Genomic DNA, 21849 nt, shown 5'->3' on the forward strand with positions numbered 1-21849 from the left:
TGTAGTATAGTGTGAAAAAGGGCTTTCAGTATCCTTAAACCATAATCTTTTAACTACATAAAGAATTATATTTAGTTTGATTTTCTAAATATACTCTTAATACCCTTGAGGACTCATGCCTGATTTATTTGCAGCGTAGAAACCAATTAGTAATAATACATAATCTCTATATTTACCTGTTATCTGTTGCTACATGTTTATTTTACTGGCTACAGATAGAAATAAAAAAAAGTATTATTTAATTTATTTGTATTTACATTTTAGACTAAAACTTACTCTGAGAAGGTGCAACACACAAGTACAGTAGTCTATAATTTTATTTATTTATTCTGTATTTATTCTTTTACATTTTATCTAAAAAAAAAAAAAAGAAATGTACAGTTTGGTGCCTCTTTTCTTAAGACTGCAAACAAATATACTTGTTACTGTAAAATTAATTTAGCTTATAAATAAATGTTAATGTAAATATGTTTTAATATACACTTTACTCTTTTGTAAAGAAATATGTTAATAGATTAATTTGGTACATTAATATAAAGCCAGACTTCCGCTACCCACAATGCCGTGCGGTTTCCTCGGTGTCATTTTTTTTTTTTTTTTTTTAAAAGATGTGCAGGTGAGATGTGGGGAGTTTTTGCCTTTACGCCGGGAATGTGGTCTGTGCAGGACGTGTTCTTATGGAAAGACGGCGTGGAGATGTTCTAGAAATTTACAAATACCATTTGGAGCCATTTGGATCGACTGAGGAGCGCAGAAAATAAGAACGTTTAGAACGCGGTTGGGCTGCGGAACTGATTTTACTCTTGGTTTATGTTTAGGACGGACACTTTTTGTTGTTGTACTGTATTGTAGTACAGTATCATTCGCGACAAACCCGGAAGTGTAGGAATACAGTGGGGAAAATTTTTTTATTTTTTAATTTTTCTTTATCTATTGTCTAAATGCATTTTATGGGAATTAACTGTTGAATTTGATTCGATACAGTTTTAGAAAAGATATATACGCGCTGTAATAGCATTTAGCATCACAGAACATCCAGCTAATTGTTATTGTTTCCTGTTCCGGGTCAGCGCAGTTTGTTTTCGGTCCTAAAACGGCGTGTTTCTTTATTAGACTCGTTGAGCTTTTTTGTGTGATTAAATCCGTTTTAAAGCAATTTCATCAGACACAATGCAGCGACCACATTTCCGATCCCAGCATCCATCAGGCGGTCAGAGAGGCGGAGGATTCCGGACGCCATCGCCCGCTTTGGATAGGACAGGGGGATGCAGGTTTCCCTCGCCGCCCTGGGCTTTCCAAAACGGGCCGTATGGACCCAGATTCGGGTCGTATGGCGGCTCTCCTGGAACACACACACCGCCCAGAGAGTTTAGTGGTAATAGAGGAGGAGGAGGAGGAGGTGGTGGTGGTGGAGGGATATATAACCGTAAATCCGCGGGACAAACACCGGGCGGATCGAACGGTAGTCCTAATTACAGACACTCGCCTTATCAGAGTCCCGGAGCGCACAGCGGATATCAGGTAGAGACCCGGAGCCTGAACCAGGCTTTTTAATCATTCTCGGAGAAACAGGGCACCAAACTCTAAACATTTCACAGTGATTATTTTCACTGTTTTGATTTGAATTCTGTAGGATGTAGAAGTGATGCTCTTGTAAAAGTATTCATACAATTCACGACACTAAAGAAGTACAGATCAGTACAATTTCCCCTTTTTTCGATATCAAACATACACTTATTAGTGTGTACGGTATGTACCGTCTACAATAATATCGTAATTGTTGTTGTAACGACATTATCGCACAACCCAAAACAACACACACCGACGCGTGCGTCACGTGATGAAGTCTAGTAGTTTAGATTTAGTGCGTTTTTTTAAATTCCGTTTTATATAAATGCTTTTAAATGATCACAAAATTCAACATATGCCAGAAAATGTGTACATTTTATAACATTTCATATAATTAATTATCACACACAGGGCATTTTTTTTCTCTCCAGAATTCAGCTATTAATACATTTTATATTATAAAATATTGAATTCATTTGCTTGGCCAAAAGGTCTTGTTATTCTTATTGACCAATTAAATGTAAGAATTGAAAGAATATAAAGTAGTCTCGCTGTTCACGGTTGTTCATAACACACTCAGCAAAATATCGTCTAATTATCGTTAAAAACAATTCGATTTTTTGTTCACAACCCTATAATTTGTACAACTCACGCAGAATCCTTTTTATTTATGTATTTATTTGTTTATTTATTACATGAAAAGATTCAAGCGATGTAAATTGTCTCCTAAAGGGTTCCTCGTGGACGTCGACGCCATACGGCAGGGAGAGAAGCTCGAACGATACGGATAGATATTACAAAGCGTCCATGCTTCAGGACCCATGGGCAAACCTCCAGCCCGTTTCAGTGACCCAGACCCGGTCCAAATGCAGCTTCCAGCAGGCCACACACACAGGCAGGACAGGGAGGTACTACAACAAAACCCCAAACGCTTAAAACTAAGTTTTTCTTTCCTCCTTTTTTTTTTTTTTTTTTTTTTTGGAAGAGTTTTGGCCAAACACGGCTCGTAGTTTGGACAACAAAAAAAAAAAAAAAAGATGGACACGCCAGCATCAATTACACTTCCAACATTTACTGTCTTTTATATCTCCTGGAAATCTAGATCCTGTTGTATTTTTGGTACATGCTAATTAGAATCCGGACCAGCGCATACACACATTCTGACACGTTACAATACACCAGATCTGTTAGATCCCCATTGTATTGTTTACACCACACACAGTACAAACTGAATCATATCCGAGCTTCCTCATGAGGGAATGATCCGGGATAGTTATTAACGAGGTAACGATTCTCCTGGATGATTAGCTGGAGTCTGATGGACGTGTCGCTGTGTGTAAGGAACATCCAGAGGTCTGATCTACCTCGGACCCCATGCTGTTAACCAACTCAACCAGCACAAACTTTTCTAGGAATTTTATTGTAAGTTTGTACAGTCTGTAATATTTTTGGGGGCTTTTGTTTTTAGTTTGAGTTCAGATGTCTTGTTTTATTAAGAAAGAAAAATTTAGGAATGAATTATTTTTTTTTAACACTCAGGATTTTCTAAACGTGAACGCCCCTTGAGTTTATTCGGGGGTTCATTTAAACCCTTTGGTGTTTTCAATCTGATTATAATTTAATGAATTGTTTAACTTGGAAGTGTCTTTTTGCTCCACAGAAAAAAAAAAAAGCAGACTGTCAATTTTATATCCTTAGATGTTTTTTAAAAAAGTGAGACCCGATTGCTTTCTGTATTTTTCATCATTTAATTTTTTTTATCCTTTCAGCATTGATAAATGTTAATATTTCAGTTACTCAAATCGTCTGACTTCTTTGTGGAAACAATCTGATCATTTTGGGGGGAAAAAAAAACCAACCCAGAATTCTTCATTATAAAAAACACAGCCGAATATTTGCACTAGACGGATATGCAAGAACGACACCAGCCACAAAACTTAATCATATAAACTCTTGTATTTTAATATATTGGCTCCGGGTTAACAGACGCTTTAGTTAACATCACATTTCAGAACAGAAAGTACCCAAGGGCTTCAGCAGAGCACACAGCGTTTCAGCGTCATTACCCCGTGTACCAGCGATCGCAGAGTGAAGTTAGGTATTACGCTAAAAAAAAGAATCCACAGGTTACGGGAACGATCCAGGACTGTTAGTGCATCCGAGTTAGCACGAACGATCGTTCAAATAAAAGCCGAGGTGCACATCGTGTTATAATTATATATCACACAGATAATTCATTCTAAACCACATCAGGCTGTAAAGGATGTCACCACATCTGCAGCACTTTCCTTCATTTCCTTCCTTCTTTAAAAATAAATAAAAAAATTATAATAAATGTTAATGCACTGAGAACTTTGAGAGCTTGTGAACGATTTGAGAAAAGAAAGAAAACAGCCCTTTCTAATGATATAAATAGAGAGAATATGGTTTTTAAATATAAATCATGAACAGAGGAAGTCTGATGTTGGCTGTTGGGGAAGAAGGAAAAATGTCTGATTGTTCAAACGGAACTGTGCAAAAGTCACTTAATCAAATTTAATTTTTTTGTGGTTTCATGACATGAAATTTTAGTAAAAAAAAAAAAAAAAAGAAAAGGCGAACCACTGTGTTAGAATCTCACCAGATACTGGAGCATTTTAAAAGCATAGACTGCCCACATTTTTTTTCCCTGCTCTTCACAATCTCTCTTTTTTTTAAGGAATATTTCCTCCATATTATTTTGTGTTCACCTCAGACTCATGCACAGTCCCGTGTCTCATAGCCAAACTGGAAACGACTTTCCCTTGAGCTCCTCGCTACAGATTTAGAAACCCATCGTGTTTCAGAACAAATTTTCTATTCGTTTTTGAGTTGATAATGATTCTGTGATTGTGATTTCGAGACCCACAGGTTTAGTGTTTAACTGATATATTGAATGTAATGAAGTTTACACCCATGGGGTCTCTGCCTTCAATCAAACGAGGCACTTCTTCCTCTTTATCCTCACTCTGAGTGTGCTGAGGTAAATAACGCTTCTGAATCGAAAGCTAGTGTTTGAATTGGGGGGGGGGGGGGGTGAAGTAGTGTCACATATAAAAGTGGTTTGGTGATTTAAGCCAAGGCACTCGTTTAATCACTTGCTTGAAAAGCTTGTTTTTTCCCCGGAGTTTTTTTACGATTATAAGGAGAAAGGGGTTCGTAATAAATCGAGAAATTTTTCAAAATGGAAATTGAGGGGCTTTTTTTTTGCCTTCAGTGATTGGATTTAAGGATCTTGGCAGAACAGCAAGGCCACATTTTTACTTCAATTGCATCCTTCCTGTTTATACTACAGACATGTTGCAAAAAACATGTTCCGGAAACAAGTTCAGGGAAAAAAAAATCGCGTTTTTTCTCTCTAGTATTTTTGTTGTCGGCACATCGTTAGAAAATTAAACTACTATCCATAAACTGATTATATTCCGGCATTGATCCAAACATGGATAAAGTATATTTCAGCAATAGATTCCATAACAGTAATGAATAGACCTGCTGGCTCAGGTGCTGTTGAGTTCTATTTGATTTGGTTTTTTACCCCTAGAAAAGTGTTGCTCTGTAGGACGCCGTTTTAGTGCCATGTTTAATTTTTTTTCTAAGATTACAAGAATATATTTGTAGCAATATGAGAATAAAGTGGTAATATTTTGTATGCTGTTTTGCATAAAATATATATAGAGGATTTGGTTAAATCCTACTGTAGGTTAGGATTTAGCAATAAGAAAATCTTTTCCTTTGGTGCTTCAGAGTTATAATCAGTAAACTGACACTGCGGTGGTTCTGTAGGAAACTTAATTTATTCAGAAGAAAACCAGACAGACGTTGAGGAAATTGCCTCTTTTGTGCAGTCTGACTTCAAGGATATTGTTGGTTACAGCTGCGTGCTATTCAATGAGTTTGTTGTTTCTCAAACGATTGTGAGGACGATGATGGAGAAATCCACCTCGAAGGAGTGGAACACCGCACGCTCGGCGCCTGACTTTATTCTCGTATTGCTACAACTTTAATCTCAAATTTTTTTTATCAGTGTATTTAGCGCTATTTATTTAAAATAAAAATCCGCACTGTAACCATAAAAATAACACCAGGTCCTATTTAGCATCAGCTACGTAGAGCTCAGGTGCCGGGGTAGTGGTGGGACTCTGTGTGATATGACTGACTGCACACAGAGTCTAAAATAGACGTGCCGGAATTTTACAAAGGAAATATTTCCTATTCTGTTTAATGTTATTTCCTCCTGTTTTTTTTCCCCTTTTGTTTGCCCCCTAACCTGTGACCTGGTCAAAATCGGTCATGTTTAAAACCCGTTCACATTCTTTCTACTTTGCATCCACTTCTTGTAGGAATAAACCAAAAATGTGCACTAACTGTTAGGAAAACCAGCCTGAAAGTTTTTTTTTTTTTAATGCTATAACTCTAGTAGTGACTATGTATATTTAAATAAGGAAATCGCTTCGTATCATTCCCGAGTACACACGTACATACCTGATTCTCTGTCCCTTGAGGGAAGGTCAAACAAAATGAGCTGTAATCAGACAGATATTGAAAATAGGAGGACGTGACATCACGGTGCGAAAAAAAAGAGTCAATCATTATAAAATACAACATCTCTCCCGAATCCTCTTCATTAAGCTCTTCCTTTTATTTTTCCCGTTCTCCTTGCCTTCCTCCATTTTCCTGGCTCTGATTCCTCGCATGAGGTCGAAAAACACCTGCAAGGACGCGCAAAAAGATGTTTAATATCAGAGGTCGGAGCATCTAATGCACCAAACCGCATAAAATCGCATAAATACATCGGCTCCCCCGATTTCTAAATATATCGCTATTGGTCAGAGGAAAAATCCATGTTGGTGCGACCTCTAATTAAATGAAATCCGCGAACCTTGTCGACGTTGGCCCGGGTTTTGGCGGAGGTCTCCACGTAGCTGACGCCCCACTGATCGGCTCGGTTTTTGGCTTCCTCCGCTCCCACCTGCCTCCGGTCCTCCAGGTCGGACTTATTTCCGACCAGCAGGAAGGGCACGTTTTCGTCTTCCTTCACTCGAAGGATTTGCTCTCTGCAACAAGGATGCACAGGATCATTCAGAGCATTACACGATCTGCTAAAGAACAAAGGAAAAGGCTTTTTTTATGTATTAGGTTTTCAAACTCTCGGGTGTTTTCCGAACCTGAAGTCTGCGGTGGCAGCGAAAGACTCTGATTCGGTGATTGAGAACACGCAGAGGAAGCCCTCTCCGCTACGGAAGTAGTTATCCCGAATAGCAGCGTAGTCTTCTTGCCCTGCTGTGTCCAGAATATCGATCTGCACCTCCTCTCCATCCAGTACCACTTTCTTCCTGTAGCTGTCGGCTTTAGTAGGCTCGTAGTCTTCCACAAACTGAGAGAGATTAAATACGAGAAATAAGTAGAGAAGCCAGAGTTTTCTACAAAAGCACAAGCTTGTGCACTCTATTCCTCACACATTAAACACAATATGTGGCTAAAAGTATGTAGGCACCTAACGATAACATGCATATCTGCTTGTTTGTTATTCCATTCCAGATTTATCTCCCTTTCTCTGTTAGAAGCTCCACCTTTCTGTAAAGCTGTACATTAGATTTTAGTGTGTGGCACACAAACATTATTGAGATCAAGCCCCCATGTTGTATCAGGTCTGGGGTTCAGTCGGTGTCTCAGGTAAATCCCAAAGGTGTTCACCAGGGTTGAGGTTAGGGTTTGTGCAGGACACGAATTCTTCCACTCCAGTTTGTCATTTTGTGCTTTATCGTGTTGGAGCAGATTTCAGCCTCTTACTTGCAGTGAAGTGGAATTTATAATGAATTTATTATCCGGGGTAAATATTAGTGTCCACATACTTTTTGTCATATAGAGCCTTAAAGCCACGTTAAACACTGTGTGGTTCAACATACAACATCGTTCAAATAAATAACGGCACGTATCTGCCAGAATAAAATCCTACCTCGTCGTACATGAACTGAAGCGTCAGCGCGGATTTGCCCACTCCGCCGCTGCCCACCATTATCACTTTGTGGAGGGCAAGAGAGTTTGGCGTTTTAGGTTTATTAGCTGCCATATTCCCCCCCAAAAAAAACCCAAAACAAAGAACCGGAGGAGGTCAATCGGAGAGAAGGTGGAGTTTACTGGGGCTGGGGAAGGAGATCTAAAGAAAGGGAGAAATAAACACCAAATAAACACTGTTTACACTGCATTGTGGGAACTCGATGACATGCGGCTCACGACGTGTCAGGCACTAAACAATACCACTTCTAATACAATCACTGACATCATGCAGTAAAACAGAGACACACAGCTGATTCAGGAGGAAGTGTGTGTGTGTGTGTGTGTGTGTGTGTGTGTGTCTCTCTCTCCTGGTTTATGTACCCACAGCTATTCCGTTTCATTTCATTTCGTTTGTCCGTTTAATTTGAACTTGAACTTGATTTACTAAAATGTTCTCACTCTTAATGAAGATGAAGAGAATTTCAGCTGGCGCTCTGTGAAATGTGATTACGCCTCTTCACACACGCACAGTTTTGTCCGCAAGGTCATTAAGTGAGATTTCACAAAACACAAAATCTGCCTTCAGAGGTTAAAAAAAATTAAATAAAATTAGGGATAATGTTTATTCCAGCTGTTTTATCCCGGTCATTCTATCCAGCTGCCGGATGCTGGTGGTGTGTGTTGTGAAAAATAAATCCGCCTGGAGGACTTCTGTTCGTTTCATTAGATGGACACGACACTTTTTTGCAAATCCAACAGTCTTGTTTCTCAACCTGCACGTCTGTGTTTGTGAATCGTTTTTCTAAACCGCTGAAATTCTGTAATTCGAGTTCGACGCCGGCAGCACGCAGATGTTGCACAGATGTGCCACTGAATCAAGATTTTTCTTCATCCCAACCGAACAGAGTCTGAAACGTCACCCACCAGCTGAGAAAACGTACAATAAACTCAGAACCCGATTTCACCTCATCTGTGAATTCACATTTTGAGTCTGAACACTGCAATGAGTCAAAAAAAAAAGTCTGGTTAGAAAAATGCCAGACATATAAGTTATACAAGGAAAATCATTTTTTCCGTTTTCTTTTTTAATATTAGTTAAGGACGTAAAGCCATCCAGACTGCTGTTCACTCTGGATCACTATCTTCACCAATGATTGGCTAGTGTTAGTGTGATTGTTGGAGGCATTTCCTGTTTAACCGACAAACGATTGGAAAACAGAGAAGACAAAATTACAACCCATGTTTGACATTATTTCTGAATTGTATAATATTGTAGGTGGGACACTACTGATTCTGGACAGAAAAATGTAAAAGACGCTGAAGTGCAGAATGATGTCAAAATTATTTGGGTAATAAAATTGACTGACTGAAATTAAATGTGTCTTCATCAACACTACCACATACGATGTCAAAATAGTTGCAATTGACAATATTGTGTGGGACAAACGGTTAACGAATGCATTTCAAATTGTGTCCTCTGATACAACCTACAAACTACCGTCAAGACGTTCCGTACTTTATATTAGTTTCTCTTAGAAACTGGTTAAATATGAAATGAGATCAGTTTAACGGTTTCTGTAAATTATGACCACTGTGGTGTAAAGGACAGGCGTATGTTCAGTGGTAATAAAAACATGGCCATTGAAGTGAAAGGCTTGTGTTCAATAATAAAACAAATGTCGGTTATTGTAGCCTAAGTGATGGCACTGTTTTCCAAAAAAAAAACAAACATTGTCATGGCCAATGAAGCCGAAGTGAGAGGCTTGTGTTCAATAATAAATAGTGATAAAATCTGCTTTTTCTAATGTCGGTTCGAAGTTCATCTAACATGATTATTTTAAAATGATTTTCTTTTCTATTTACCTGCCAATATTTGTCATTAAATTAAGATTAATTTCATTTAATTAATTCTCTCTCTCTCATATATATATATATATATATGTACACACATTTTGTACAGACCACTGCAGAAATGTAATTATTTCTGGGATCTGTTTGTACAGATATATATCCACTATAAACATCCTCTACCAAGCATGTACACATGTAACATGTTCCTCATCATACATCACATTCGATTTAATACATGTATTAATCATCATGTGATCTCCAAAGAACTCCAGCTTGGAATGAAGGGCGTGTGGTACAGGTATATTCTCAATCCCAGACATGGGCGAGACATGGATTTTTATGATCCTGAATGTGGGATCACAGCAGGTATAAAATGGCGTCAAGTGCTGATATTATTTCAGCTGTGTTTGCAGTTTGCCATGATGTATATGTGTGTTTGTTTGTGTGTCTGTGGCTTGGGTGTGGTGCTGGTATTGTATTGTATTCACTGGCCTAAGCCTAAAGCCACTGATCATGACCCTGATCATGGAAATGTTATTTCTTCACAGCAGCAACGTAAAAGAAATGTAATCCTATAAACACAAGCATGTTGTGTAATATATAATATTTACACACACACAAAACTCCATTGAACCATAATTTCGGCTTTATTATTGCTCTATATGGCTAGCTTGTCTTGACTAGCCGTCTAACTAGCTAGTTATTACCTATACAAAACCGCTATACTTGCTTACTTTCATTGTAAAGTTTAGTCATTAAGAATAAAATTAATGACTATGTGTCGTAATTAACGTTGTTTTTATTCAGTTTATGATAAAAATGTATATATCGAGTTAGAACCAGGGTTAGCTTACCGAGTGTTACACCGATGATGTCCGGGCAGAACCGCTGCTGTTCCCGCCGGTGAGTTTCTCCTTTTATATCAGAAATAAGATGACTCAGGGAAGCCCAGATCTGCTTCCTCAACCCCGTTTTTAGAGTTTCATCCGACCTTAAAACCCGTCCCCGCTCCGTACCGTGAGCTAACACCCTAAAATAAAGGTCTTTTCCCTCAAAACCTGACGGCTGCGTCCAAATTTCTCAAGGACTACACAACCAGATCTCCTCAAATACCGCTTAAAATAAGACTTACTCAAAGCATATAAGATCTATAAAGTGTGGGAAAAATTCCAAATGATAACATGTCCTGATTTCCCCCTCTCTGCGCTCTCAAACAAGTCTGACATCTTTGTTTTGGCTGGGAGTTGATCCCCAAAAAAGGAATCGACTCACTTATTACCAATCAATTAGCAATGGGAGTCGACTCCTGTATTGTGGAATCGATTCAGTACGAGCTTTGCGGAAAGGGACATTTTCAAGAGACATTCAATGCAGAGTTTTCACAGCACTTTAATTTTTTCACATTTTGTTGTTACAGCCTTATTTCAAAATTTATTCAATTCATTGTTTTCCTCAAAATTCTGCAAACAAAACCCCATAATGACAACATGAATGAAGTTTGTTTGAAATCTTTGCAAATGTATTAAAAATAAAATACGAAGAATATCACGTTCATAAGTATGGCACACACCTGTCTATATGAGGTCCCACAGTTAACAGTGCATGTCGGGGCGCAAACCAAACCATGAAGTCCAAAAAATAGTTTGGAGAAGATCTGGGGAAGGGTACAGAAAGATTTCTGCAGCATTGAAGGTTGAAATGAGCACAGTGGCCTCCATCATACGTAAATAGTAGAAGTTTGGAACAACCAGAACTTCCTACAACGGGCTGCACAGCTAAACTGAGCGATTGGGGAGAAGGGCCTTAGTCAGGGAGGTGAACAAGAACCTGATGGTCACTCTGAAAGAGCTCCAGCATTTTTCTGTGGAGAGCGGAGAACCTTCCAGAACAACAACCAACCAAGATAACTAAGGAGTGGCTACAGGATGACTCTGTGAATGTCCTCGAGTGGCCCAGCCAGAACCCAGTCTTGAACCCGATTAAACATCTCTGGAGAGATCTAAAAACCGGTGTGAACCGGATGCGGAATGAACTTTTGAAAATTAATTTTTTGTTTTCTTTTTTTACATGTTTATATGTTGTTCTTTAAAGAGCACTGGAGTGAGGATACTCAGAGCAGGTGGTTGAGTTTTCGATTCGTTTACAGACATTACACGTTACAAGAATGCATTTTTTTGGAGAAAAAAAAACAAAATTTTTTTCACATTTTTTATTTTAACTTACTTAAACTTTACTGCAAGGATTTTATTGTACAAACTTCCACACACAGACACACACACAAGCCATCTTTTTAATGGATGCTTATTTCAATTTTGGCCAGACAAAAAAAAAAAAAACAAAAAAAAAACAAAAGAAAAATAGCCAACCATACAGATCGCAAAACAAATATCCGACCATTTTTTTTCTCAGAATACAAACACAGTGTACAATATTTGTGGTTCAATGTTTGACTATATTTCCACCACAATCGTGTCATTTGGTTTGTCTGCAGTCTTTACAGCCAGAGACTGAGGCACTGAGTTCGGGGAAAAAAAAAAATATCACGCTGAAAGAAAAAAATAAAAATTTTCAACGCAGCATAGATGCTGTCTGTATTAGCAGCCCAGCTGTGAAACATCTGCACAGCTGTATGAAAACGTGAACGAAAAAGTCTCTTGCAGATGTTTTTTCGAGTAAATCAGGCATCGTTTAAAGTGCTACCGTAGCTCCGCGCACTTCTGACGCATTCGGCCGTTCGAGTTTGTGCTATTAGGATATCTGTGTGTAATGTTTTCGGGTCCATCATATGGGCGTGGCTCTCCATTCTTTGCCCTCCGTCAGCGCTCGAGGTTGATGGATAAACACGCTGTAGCGTACGCCTTGGTTAGCGGCAGCGCGAACGAATCCGCTGTTAGCGGTCATGGTGACGGCGCGAAGAGTATCACCCGTACCGAATATCATGAGCGACCTGTGGTTGACTTTGGAGCTGGCTACGAGGCGCAGTGTGCGCTCCGAGGGCTGATCGGGTACCAAGGTGAGCCTGGCGAGGAGCTTTTCGGCTCGTTCGCGTTCGCCCGGGCCGCCCAGAGTATCGAGAATGGTGCGAAAGTCCTGCACGGCGGAGTGGCAGGCGAAAAGCTCCTTCCTCTCCATGAAGGCTTCTAGTTTGGGCAGCACCTTATCCTGGCGCTCCTGAGCAGCCTGCTCAGTCAGGACGTACTCCCTGAAAGTAAAGTGGCAGTTCCCGTGACTCAGAGAGGACGCGTATGTGATGAGCGTGGTGATGTCGAGGTTTACGCGCGGACACTCTGCGACTTTGACGTCGGTAGGGAACGCCAGGCTCGCTACGACGGTGTCTCGGTCCACGCGGGTGTGCGCGAGTTGCACTTCGTCGTCATCCTCTTCGTCGGCGTCCTCTGGAGTCTGCTCGTCCTGAGGGAAATCGCATTCCTCTTCGTCCTCGTCTTCATCCTCGTCTGATGTGACAACCATGTTCACGGCGACGATGTCGCCTTTAACCGAGATGCCCATCTCTTTAAGTCGGTTGGCCATCGGACTGGAAACGCCGTTATAGAAGGCGAAGATGATGTGCGGGTTGCTATACTGGATGGGCTGCTGGCAACTGGCCTCCAGGTAATCCTCCGCCTGCCGGATCACGCTTTTGTCGCCGTACTGCCCTCTGCCCTGCCATATGTTGTGCAACGCCTCGGCTTTGCGCCCGATGGCCTTAACCCACGTGTGCCCTCCGTTCGCCACCACATCCACCACCAGCGTCTGCTTCCGTCCATCCTGACCCTCGTACGCGAACACGTGCAAAACGCTGATGACGTTTTCGAGGCTTTCTGCCGACTCCACGACGGCTTTCAGGTGAGTCAGGTTGGTGCTCTGCAGGTGAGACTCTTTGATCGCGACTTGTCCGGCTTTCACTCTCTGCAGGAATTTGAGCTCGGCACGGAGTTTGCTGCACAGTTTGGCACGGCCTTCCACTTCCTGGTTCTGGTGGCTGCACAGTAGGTCCACTCGCTTCAGAAGGTCCTCAGCTGTTTTGATGCCCTCTTGGAGCATCGGGCTGGTGGCCATCGCTGTGACTTCACTCCTAAAACAAGGAGAGGAACCATAACGTAAGGCCATGATCAGCACCAGGACTTAACCGAGCCCTACATTCATCTTTTACAAGCTAAGTACTTACTATTACTGCCTACTTTTGCACAAATTACAATATTGTACTGCATGTTGCATTTTTTTTTTGCTAAATTATCTTCACATTTGCACCTTAGTCAATACACTTTAATAAGAAGGAACGAATGCATAAGGTATAACACTTAACACATTTGTATTTTTACACTAATATTAAAAGTACTAGTACGAATTTTTTTCGAAAACGAGAGAAGCCGGCGATGTGGGAAGACCGTTTATAGCTGCTATAACAAATATATTAAAGAAAATATATCAGATAATAATAAAGTGGTGGTTAGAAACAGTGCAAATGTATTTAGATGTGCAAAAGAGAAATACAAATTATATGGAATGTCATACCTAATTACACATCCCTTTTGCATTATTTTTTAACCACCACTTTATTATTATTAAATATATTTTCTTTTACTCTTATGTTAGATTTATAGTCCCTTTTATCTACTGCACGATTTTCTAATCAAGTTTACATTTCATTGCAAGTTATATTATGTCTGAGGTGCTATCAAAACGTTTCGAGACTAATGGTGTAACTGATGCTATTCTGAAAACGTGCGTAACCACGTTTGCGATTTCATCATGGACAGCAAGTTAGAACAGAAGAACATCACTAGAGTTCAGGAAGACCTCCGACATGCTCCATCCCAGAAAAGGATAAAAACATTCAGCAACCCTTGCATGATGATCGTCGGAGAACAATTCATACGATCTCACTTCCGCACCCACCATGTTCACCAGATTCGGCTCCTGCGGACTTCATGCTCTTTTCCCCGAAGATGAAGATCCGACTCAAAGGTTGCTGTTTTGACACCGTTGTAAAGATCCGGCACGAATCACAGAAGGTGCTTGACACGCTTCGAAAAGAAGACTTCCAGGAGATAATTCCAGAAGAACGGTAAGAGCGCCGTATTGCTGTGCAAGGGGACTATTTTGAAGGTGATTGTGTGTAAACAAAGATAAATAAAAAGTTCTTGCTTGTGTGCTTTGAGTCGCCAAACTTTTTGATACCACCTCGTAAATATTTAACGAAAAAAAAACATCTCGACTTGAATCTTAACATGGACATTAAATGGAACACCAAAGAGATTAAAGTGTACACTTTTTAATTTCATTCCTCTGAACGTATTAGTTTTTTTGGGAAATTGCGATGGTACAAGAGGAACCTTCAGGATGATTAAGAGTGATTCTGGTGCTGCATGAGAATGATGGTTTTTACTCCTGGTTCATTGTACACTTGGTTTCCTTCTGGAATTTTGGGTGAATTTATAAAACAGTTGCAGTTAAACAGAGGAAGTGACAACAGAACACGTCATTGGATAAACACACGGATGACGTCACAACTGTAAATCTCATCTGGTGTAAATAAGACGTCAGAAAAGGCGCCACGTGAGCAAAATAAATAAATAAAAAACACTGATTACCGCCCATTAAAATGTGCTACAGTCAGAAAGACGAACTTTATATCATGAAAGTGTGAAGGAAATATTAAATAATTCTGCCTGATATGAAACACTTACAGCGCCGGGGTTTAAGTTATTAGCGGTCCTCCTCTTCTTCCTCTTCTTCTTTTACGCCGTTTCCTATGCAGCAGCTTTCGTCGCTGCAAATTCTTCTTCGTCGACCTCGGAACCGTTCCTGCTGCGTTATTGACGGGGTTTTTATCGTGTACTGCCCCCTGCGTTTTAGACGGGACATTACAGCTGCCAAACAAACATTAAGAATGGTATTTACATTTTTACTTCATAAAAAATACATAGAATATGAAAATAGTTAGTTAAAGACAAGAAAAGAAGCAAAAATTCTTTTAAAGAAATCTTTAAAATTGATCCACCAATGTACCATCAGTTATTGGGGCAAGTGTTCCCACATTCAGGTAAAATTAAATTTACCAGGAAATCAGCCTATTAAACTGTGGACTAGACCAAGTCCAAGACGACCATGACAGAGAAAGCAGAATTTGGTTAATCTGGTTTAAAGGGCAATTTTAGTTTAGGATTAGGCTAAATCTCTTTCTGGGAAACTGTCCTTTTTTTCTATAAATTTAAAATATTGTCTCAACACACACACACACACACACACACACACACACACACACACACACACACACACACACACACACACACACACACTGTAATAATGAAGATCTTCCATGAACATAGATATAATTTCTTATACCTATATTACAACCAAACCTAACTCCGAACTTAGTATATACTTATATATAAATGTATACTTAAATATCTATTATTATTATTATTATTATTATTATTATTATTATTATTATTATTATTATTATTATTATTATTATTAATTTATTCTCTGAAGTTGACACAATGCATCTCCATTTATACATTAAAGAGCAAAGATAAAACTTCCCTGTCCCTAATGATTGATCCAGTGGTGAGACTGTGGTGAGGAAAAACTCCCTGAGATGGCATGAGGAAGAAACCTTGAGAGGAACCAGACCCTCAAATCCAAAACTGTTCATGCAAACTGTGGTCCTGAGCTATTTTAGCAGACTGTTGATGTTATGGAATATTACAGTCCAAATCCGTCCTCAAAGTTGATGGATCTTTATGCTGTTAAGGAGGAACCATCCCCAGCAGTACAAAGTGGTCTCCAATTGAAGAGAACTTCATCTAGATGTAGGAGGTCGGGATGAATCGAGTAGATCAGAAGAGATCTAAGCAAAAGATGAATTGTTTACAACATTTTTGAGTACATGTGGAAAAGGTGGTGGTGGATAATAAGGATGGACCCTAAAGTACAATATGTTTAAAAGTGGTGGTGTGTGATGTATCTACCGGTGTCTTCCTCTTCTACGACTCTGTTCATCATACAAAAAAAGCAGTGTCTGGTCACTCAGTCATATATCTTGGGATCACTGCATCATCTGGACCTTCTGAGAGAATGTTTTCGAAGAAGGGGAAAAAAAATCAACATTTTCTAGCATTTTCTGGCTCTTCAGGGATCAGTTGCTGTTCATTTTGTTCCAGCAGGCCAGCAGACACACACACACACACACACACACACACACACACACACACTCAGACAGAGAGAGAGAGAGAGAGAGAGAGAGATCAGGACTTGTGACACTGCATGAAGGAGTTGGTGTTGGATCTATAAATCTATAATGATCAAATTTTATGAGTTTCAACTTCAACTGAGGTTTTCTCCTAAGGGAGTTGTTCCTTGCCACATTCGGCCCAGGCTGTTCATCACACATACATAATGCACTTCTATTTACAATTTTTGTTCCATGAATTCTTAAATTTTCTAAAGCTGATTTGAGACAATGTCCATTGTGCAAAGCACCGATAAACTTAAACTGCCTGAGATCTCCATGTCCTGAAGATCATTTAGACTCTGAATAATTTATTGATCCCATTGGGGTGAAAAATCAATAAGTATACACTGAACTAAAACGAGTGAATTAATTTAAACTCATAATACGCATATCCATAAACACTAAATATTACATGCACCTGCACTTAATTGGGATCTTTTGTACTTTTACTGTATTTTATTTATTAATTTTTTTTATAATTTTTTTTTACCAGGAAAGATGCATCAGGTGTGTATCCTCGTCATGGTGAATTCTATATAACACCACCTTAACGTTCATTTACGTGCATTTGAAACGTTCAAGTCCTTACATATAAAATACGTTATGTCCTAGACTAGTGTAGGGCCGCTCTTTTTTTTTTTGCGTGTAAAATGGCACACACACGCCGCACGAGAGCGGTGCACAGTCCGTTCAGAGCTTGTGCGCCCCCCCCCCCTTTCGTGCACGCGCTTTGGCAAGAACAGGAGCGAGTGCGCGCTCCCGGATCAAGAAGTATCTTCCATGTACAGTTCTTTCTTTCTTTCCATCATCTGTCTTTTCTGTGATTTTTTTTCGCACGATTACGCGCGTGCTTGGTCGAAAAAATAAGGATTTTTTCTTTGGTCCCAGCATGGAGAACGTGAGAAGACTTTGAGTGTTAAAGGCGAAAGGTTGGAGAATAAAAGAGCGCAAGGAAAAGAAAAAAAGGAGACGCCGAGGTTTTGGAGGACCGTTATGTCCCGTGCGGAGATTTATTAACGCGCGAGCCCCCGGAGGACTTTGGAGTATATTTCTTCTCCTCGGTTTTCTACGGTTCTCTCGCTCTCTCTTTTTTTCTTTAACTTTTGAACTCTTTTTGGTCCATGTTTTTGGTGTGCATGGGTCATCGGTGAGATCGCGCGCGCTCCGCGGGATGGGAGCGAGTCAGGGCAAGCAGAGTGGGAGTGAAGGTGAGTGGAGACGCAGCGCGAGCGTCCAGGCGTGCGTGCGTGCGTGCATTTCTTTCCTTCATTTTTGTTTTTCTTTCTTTGACATGTCATGTCAGACAGTCTTTTCCTCTTTCTTTCTTTCTTTCTTTCTTGCTAGGACAATGTCAATTAGCCTTTTCTTTCTTTCTTTCTTTCTTTCTTTCTTTCTTTCTTTCTTTCTTTCTTTCTTGCTAGGACAATGTCAATTAGCCTTTTCTTTCTTTCTTTCTTTCTTTCTTTCTTTCTTGCTAGGACAATGTCAATTAGCCTTTTCTTTCTTTCTTTCTTTCTTTCTTTCTTTCTTTCTTTCTTTCTTTCTTGCTAGGACAATGTCAATTAGCCTTTTCTTTCTTTCTTTCTTTCTTTCTTTCTTTCTTTCTTTCTTGCTAGGACAATGTCAATAAGCCTTTTCTTTCTTTCTTTCTTTCTTTCTTTCTTTCTTTCTTTCTTTCTTTCTTTCTTTCTTTCTTTCTTGCTAGGACAATGTCAATTAGCCTTTTCTTTCTTTCTTTCTTTCTTTCTTTCTTTCTTTCTTTCTTTCTTTCTTTCTTTCTTTCTTTCTTTCTTTCTTTCTTTCTTTCTTTCTTTCTTTCTTTCTTTCTTTCTTTCTTATAGGTGTGTGCTGTGGTCTGCACTGCTCAGCCTCCCATTACTCCTTCTTGTCTCACATATTGATGCTGCACGTGTGCGCCCCCCCCCCCTCCTCACGTGACGTGTCCTCTCTGTCTATCATCTACAAATAAATTGCTGTCCTCTTGCAATTATGTTCATAATCCATTCATTTCAAACTAATTTTGTTGGCACTCATATGGGTACTTTTAGTAGTAGTAGTTTACATGAAAAACTGGTTCTCATGATGTCTACATGCTTCACAGCTTCATAGTTGTGACCTGGGGATACTCTTCTTCTTGGAGTTCATCAGGGTGCCTCAGTGTCAGTGTGGGATTCTTCTAGGTTCTCTGTTTTCCTCCAAACTCCCCAAAACATGGCAGTATGTTCAGGAATTCCTCACACCTTAACCAGGCCTTTCCAAGATTTCAGATCCTCCATGATCCATCCTTTACCAGACCGGAATAAAATAGCCAGAATATTATTGTAACCTATAATTAAACCCAATATATCACAGGGCTGCAAAAAGGTTGATCCAGTTGGATGTTAGATGGATATGTGTATTTATGGTTTCCTGTTAGAAAAAGGTAGAAGAAACGAAGGAGCGCAAACCACTAAACCTGCTTTGAGACATTGTCTATTGTGAAAACCGCTATAGAAATAAACTTGAACATACAGCGGAATGAAGTCAAATCAACCAGCCGATGCGTCTTATTTCAGCTAACATCATCATCGCAAAGCTGCGTCATGTTTCAGGTTTTGGTATTTATTTGCTGACGTGCACATTTTCCCATTTCTTGCTGAATTAAAGGATAGACACCACAGCGCTGGGCAGGAAGGCAGAGGGAACTTGTTTGCATGCTTGAATCAGAACTCTGGCACTGTTCTACTTTAGGAACCCCCGTGTCCGACCGCACTGCAATCCAAAAAGTAACATGAACTCTCTGATGATTCAGATCGGGAATGTTAAATCCAGTCTATTCCTCTCACACACATACATTCGCGACAGACAGAATACAGTCATGTGCTATTTACTTACTGTAATGCAACATCTGTAAAGCAAATTTAAAGATCATCCTCATTAAATATGACAATTAATTGGTTAATCACATCGTTTGCTCTGTCTGGGATTGTATCGTGTCTAGTATACATTGGAAACATTTCTGAAAGTTGAACTTTTTTTTCAATAGGCGCCTTTTTATAAATCTTTAAGCGTTTTATGTGGAACGCTTTATTTGTAATGTAAGTATTGCGCATGTTAGAGCAACAGGAAAAATGCGGCATACTATTCACAGAGTCACAGAGATGTTCAACGTGACACATGGCGATACTGCAACGAGTCGTTTGAGGTGTTTCTCGGCACGTTCACTTCAAGAAAGAAGAACATCACTGGAAGACAACTAGAGATCAGTAAGACAGATCAATCCCTGAAAATGCTGAAATCATTCAGCAACTTGCGCATGATGATCGTCGGAGAACAATCCACATGATCTCACTTCCGCACCCACCCTACTCACCAGATTTGGCTCCGGCGGACTTCGCCCTTTTCCAGAAGATGAAGATGCGACTCGAAACCTTTTGATACCACCTCGTTGACCTATCGATTTCTTAAAAAAACCTTACAAATAAATATTAGCATACAGTATGTGCTGGACTTCCTGTATTTTTTTAAAATAAATGGACTTGAATTGCTGAAGCAGAGACGCAAAAATAATTTTGAGCAAACAAAATACAAATTGAAACATGGAGTATGTAGAAGTATCAAAGACCCTTCCTTCAGGAGTACTGTAGAGCATAGATTTTCCTGGATCAGGTGTGTTAGAACCTGAACTGAAATTAATCCAGGCCTCCATCATTAGGTCGAGTGCAAACCTGACTGGTCCTCATGTTTAGTTGAGTAACCACAGCCAGGCCTTGACTCATTAAAAACTAATGTACTGATGACTGGCATTCTGGCCATGATGGTGTTTGGAAGGTTTCATAATGATCAGCGCTTGTGCCAGAGACCTCTCGTCCCCCGAAGGAGACGTTGGCCGTGTTTCGGAGACTTGCGGTGTGCCCAGGAACGGCATGATTTTTGGGAAGGTTCAACGGTTGGCTCGCGTTTTAAACCTGGCACTGCAATAAATTTCCACAGAGATGGTAGAACGGCTGTGGAATTTTCACATCTATCTTTCCACAATTTTGCGGCTCTCGAGCAGATGTGCCGTTTTAAACACCCTCGAACGGGACGGATTACTTTGACATATTTTATTCATCTGGCCATTTTTTTTTAGTTTAGAACGTTTTTGATCAGTTTAGAAATTAGGAAACAATCCAAGGGTTCAGTTCTGTTCAAAAGCCTAAAGGAGGAGAAGACGACGACACTGAAACACGCTAGTGTGTATATATTAGCGATTCTGATGCTAATCTGTAGGTTGGTTTTGCGTTGTATTTATTCACGTGAGAAGTTGGTGATTGAGTGACGTGTAAATCTCACAGGATACATGGTTTCATTGTTCACTCCTAAAAAGACTATTCACAAGCAACATTTAACACCGTATTTATGAGAAATACACAAAGCAGTCATAAACATTTTGGCCTTTTAAAGCTGCTATAACATTGTAATCATTGGCAAGTTGGGGTTGAAATAAGTGGAATAAAACGTCATTATGTGCTGGACACACACACACACACACACACACACACACACACACACACACACACACACACACACACTATGAACAGAGTTATTGGGACACCTGACTTTTCCAGCCGTATATGGTTCTTTTACCACAAACTTGGAGTCAGACAATTCTATAGGATGTGGTCGCATTGCATTTTTAAACTTGGAGACCCAAACTTGTTCAAGCATGACAATGCCACTGTGCACAAAGCCTACGCAGCTCCATGAAGATCTGCTTTAGATGGGATGTGGAAGATCTCCTGCTTTAGAGCTCCAACCCTATTGAACATGAATGAATGTGAACGCTGACTGCATTCCAGGCCTCCTCACCTTCTCACCAATGAAATCTCACAAATCTAGACAAAATCTAGTGGAACATCTTCCCAGAAGAGTGGAGCTTATTATAAGAGCAAATGGGGACTAAATGTGGAATGGAATGTTCAAGAAGCACATACCAATCTTATGGTCAGGTGTCCACAAACTTTTGTCCATATAATGTATGTTATACAGTATATAAAAGTAATGATTTACCAACAACTCCATGCACTTTGTTGGACTGCTTTGTTACAGAGCTCTTACCGGAGACTCGTTCCACTAATGTAAAAGTGTTATAAAATAACTGTAAATAAGCTGTTACTATAGAAATGGTCACGCATTAGAACAAGTAAATTAAT

At 39.8% G+C, this 21849-nt stretch overlaps 4 protein-coding genes and 1 long non-coding RNA gene across 6 annotated transcripts in view; 3 read left to right on the forward strand and 2 right to left on the reverse strand.

The window, feature by feature from the left end:
• The first annotated feature begins 590 nt into the window (after window positions 1–590).
• mplkip (M-phase specific PLK1 interacting protein) lies at window positions 591–2652 on the forward strand. Its single transcript, XM_083524935.1, has 2 exons — window positions 591–1521; window positions 2302–2652. Exons 1-2 carry the CDS (start codon window positions 1171–1173, stop codon window positions 2503–2505), a joined length of 555 nt encoding a protein of 184 aa, XP_083381061.1. The 5' UTR covers window positions 591–1170; the 3' UTR covers window positions 2506–2652.
• Window positions 2653–3506: 854 nt separating this feature from the next.
• On the reverse strand, window positions 3507–10736 carry ralab (v-ral simian leukemia viral oncogene homolog Ab (ras related)). The gene is made up of 5 exons (XM_083524934.1): window positions 10290–10736; window positions 7544–7744; window positions 6753–6961; window positions 6467–6641; window positions 3507–6296 (listed from the first exon to the last, which is right to left on the reverse strand). Exons 2-5 carry the CDS (start codon window positions 7655–7657, stop codon window positions 6177–6179), a joined length of 618 nt encoding a protein of 205 aa, XP_083381060.1. The 5' UTR covers window positions 7658–7744; window positions 10290–10736; the 3' UTR covers window positions 3507–6176.
• LOC310717210 lies at window positions 7727–10545 on the forward strand. The gene is made up of 2 exons (XR_014530763.1): window positions 7727–9241; window positions 9277–10545. It is a non-coding gene; the product is annotated as an uncharacterized lncRNA (long non-coding RNA).
• Window positions 10737–11866: 1130 nt separating the features above from the next.
• cUnh7orf25 (chromosome Un C7orf25 homolog) lies at window positions 11867–15241 on the reverse strand. 2 transcript variants are annotated; one of them, XM_083524932.1, is made up of 2 exons: window positions 15126–15241; window positions 11867–13510 (listed from the first exon to the last, which is right to left on the reverse strand). In XM_083524932.1, exon 2 carries the CDS (start codon window positions 13492–13494, stop codon window positions 12217–12219), a length of 1278 nt encoding a protein of 425 aa, XP_083381058.1. In that variant the 5' UTR covers window positions 13495–13510; window positions 15126–15241; the 3' UTR covers window positions 11867–12216. The 2 variants fall into 2 exon arrangements, with proteins under 2 accessions (XP_083381058.1, XP_083381059.1); XM_083524933.1 differs by lacking the exon at window positions 15126–15241 and adding an exon at window positions 14335–14520.
• A 2158-nt stretch (window positions 15242–17399) lies between these two features.
• Window positions 17400–21849, forward strand: part of fbxl7 (F-box and leucine-rich repeat protein 7) — a 40797-nt gene continuing 36347 nt past the window's right edge. Inside the window, exon 1 of the mRNA XM_083525880.1 lies at window positions 17400–17883. Within this exon, the coding sequence (XP_083382006.1) occupies window positions 17847–17883 (37 nt within the window). The 5' untranslated portion in view covers window positions 17400–17846. The remainder of the gene's footprint in view (window positions 17884–21849) is intronic.

Source organism: Silurus aristotelis (assembly GCF_946808225.1).
Source record: "Silurus aristotelis genome assembly, chromosome: 22".
NCBI lineage: Eukaryota > Metazoa > Chordata > Actinopteri > Siluriformes > Siluridae > Silurus > Silurus aristotelis.

What these genes read in the sequence shown, in the direction of transcription:
- mplkip (XM_083524935.1), top strand. Translation starts at nt 1,171, where the DNA reads ATGCAGCGACCACATTTCCGATCCCAGCATCCATCAGGCGGTCAGAGA. An exon ending in GAGCGCACAGCGGATATCAG is followed by an intron (nt 1,522 to 2,301) that starts GTAGAGACCCGG and finishes TGTCTCCTAAAG; the next exon opens with GGTTCCTCGTGGACGTCGAC.
- ralab (XM_083524934.1), bottom strand. Translation starts at nt 7,657, where the DNA reads ATGGCAGCTAATAAACCTAAAACGCCAAACTCTCTTGCCCTCCACAAA. An exon ending in TTCAGTTCATGTACGACGAG is followed by an intron (nt 6,962 to 7,543) that starts GTAGGATTTTAT and finishes AATCTCTCTCAG; the next exon opens with TTTGTGGAAGACTACGAGCC. An exon ending in CCCGGGCCAACGTCGACAAG is followed by an intron (nt 6,297 to 6,466) that starts GTTCGCGGATTT and finishes GCGTCCTTGCAG; the next exon opens with GTGTTTTTCGACCTCATGCG.
- cUnh7orf25 (XM_083524932.1), bottom strand. Translation starts at nt 13,494, where the DNA reads ATGGCCACCAGCCCGATGCTCCAAGAGGGCATCAAAACAGCTGAGGAC.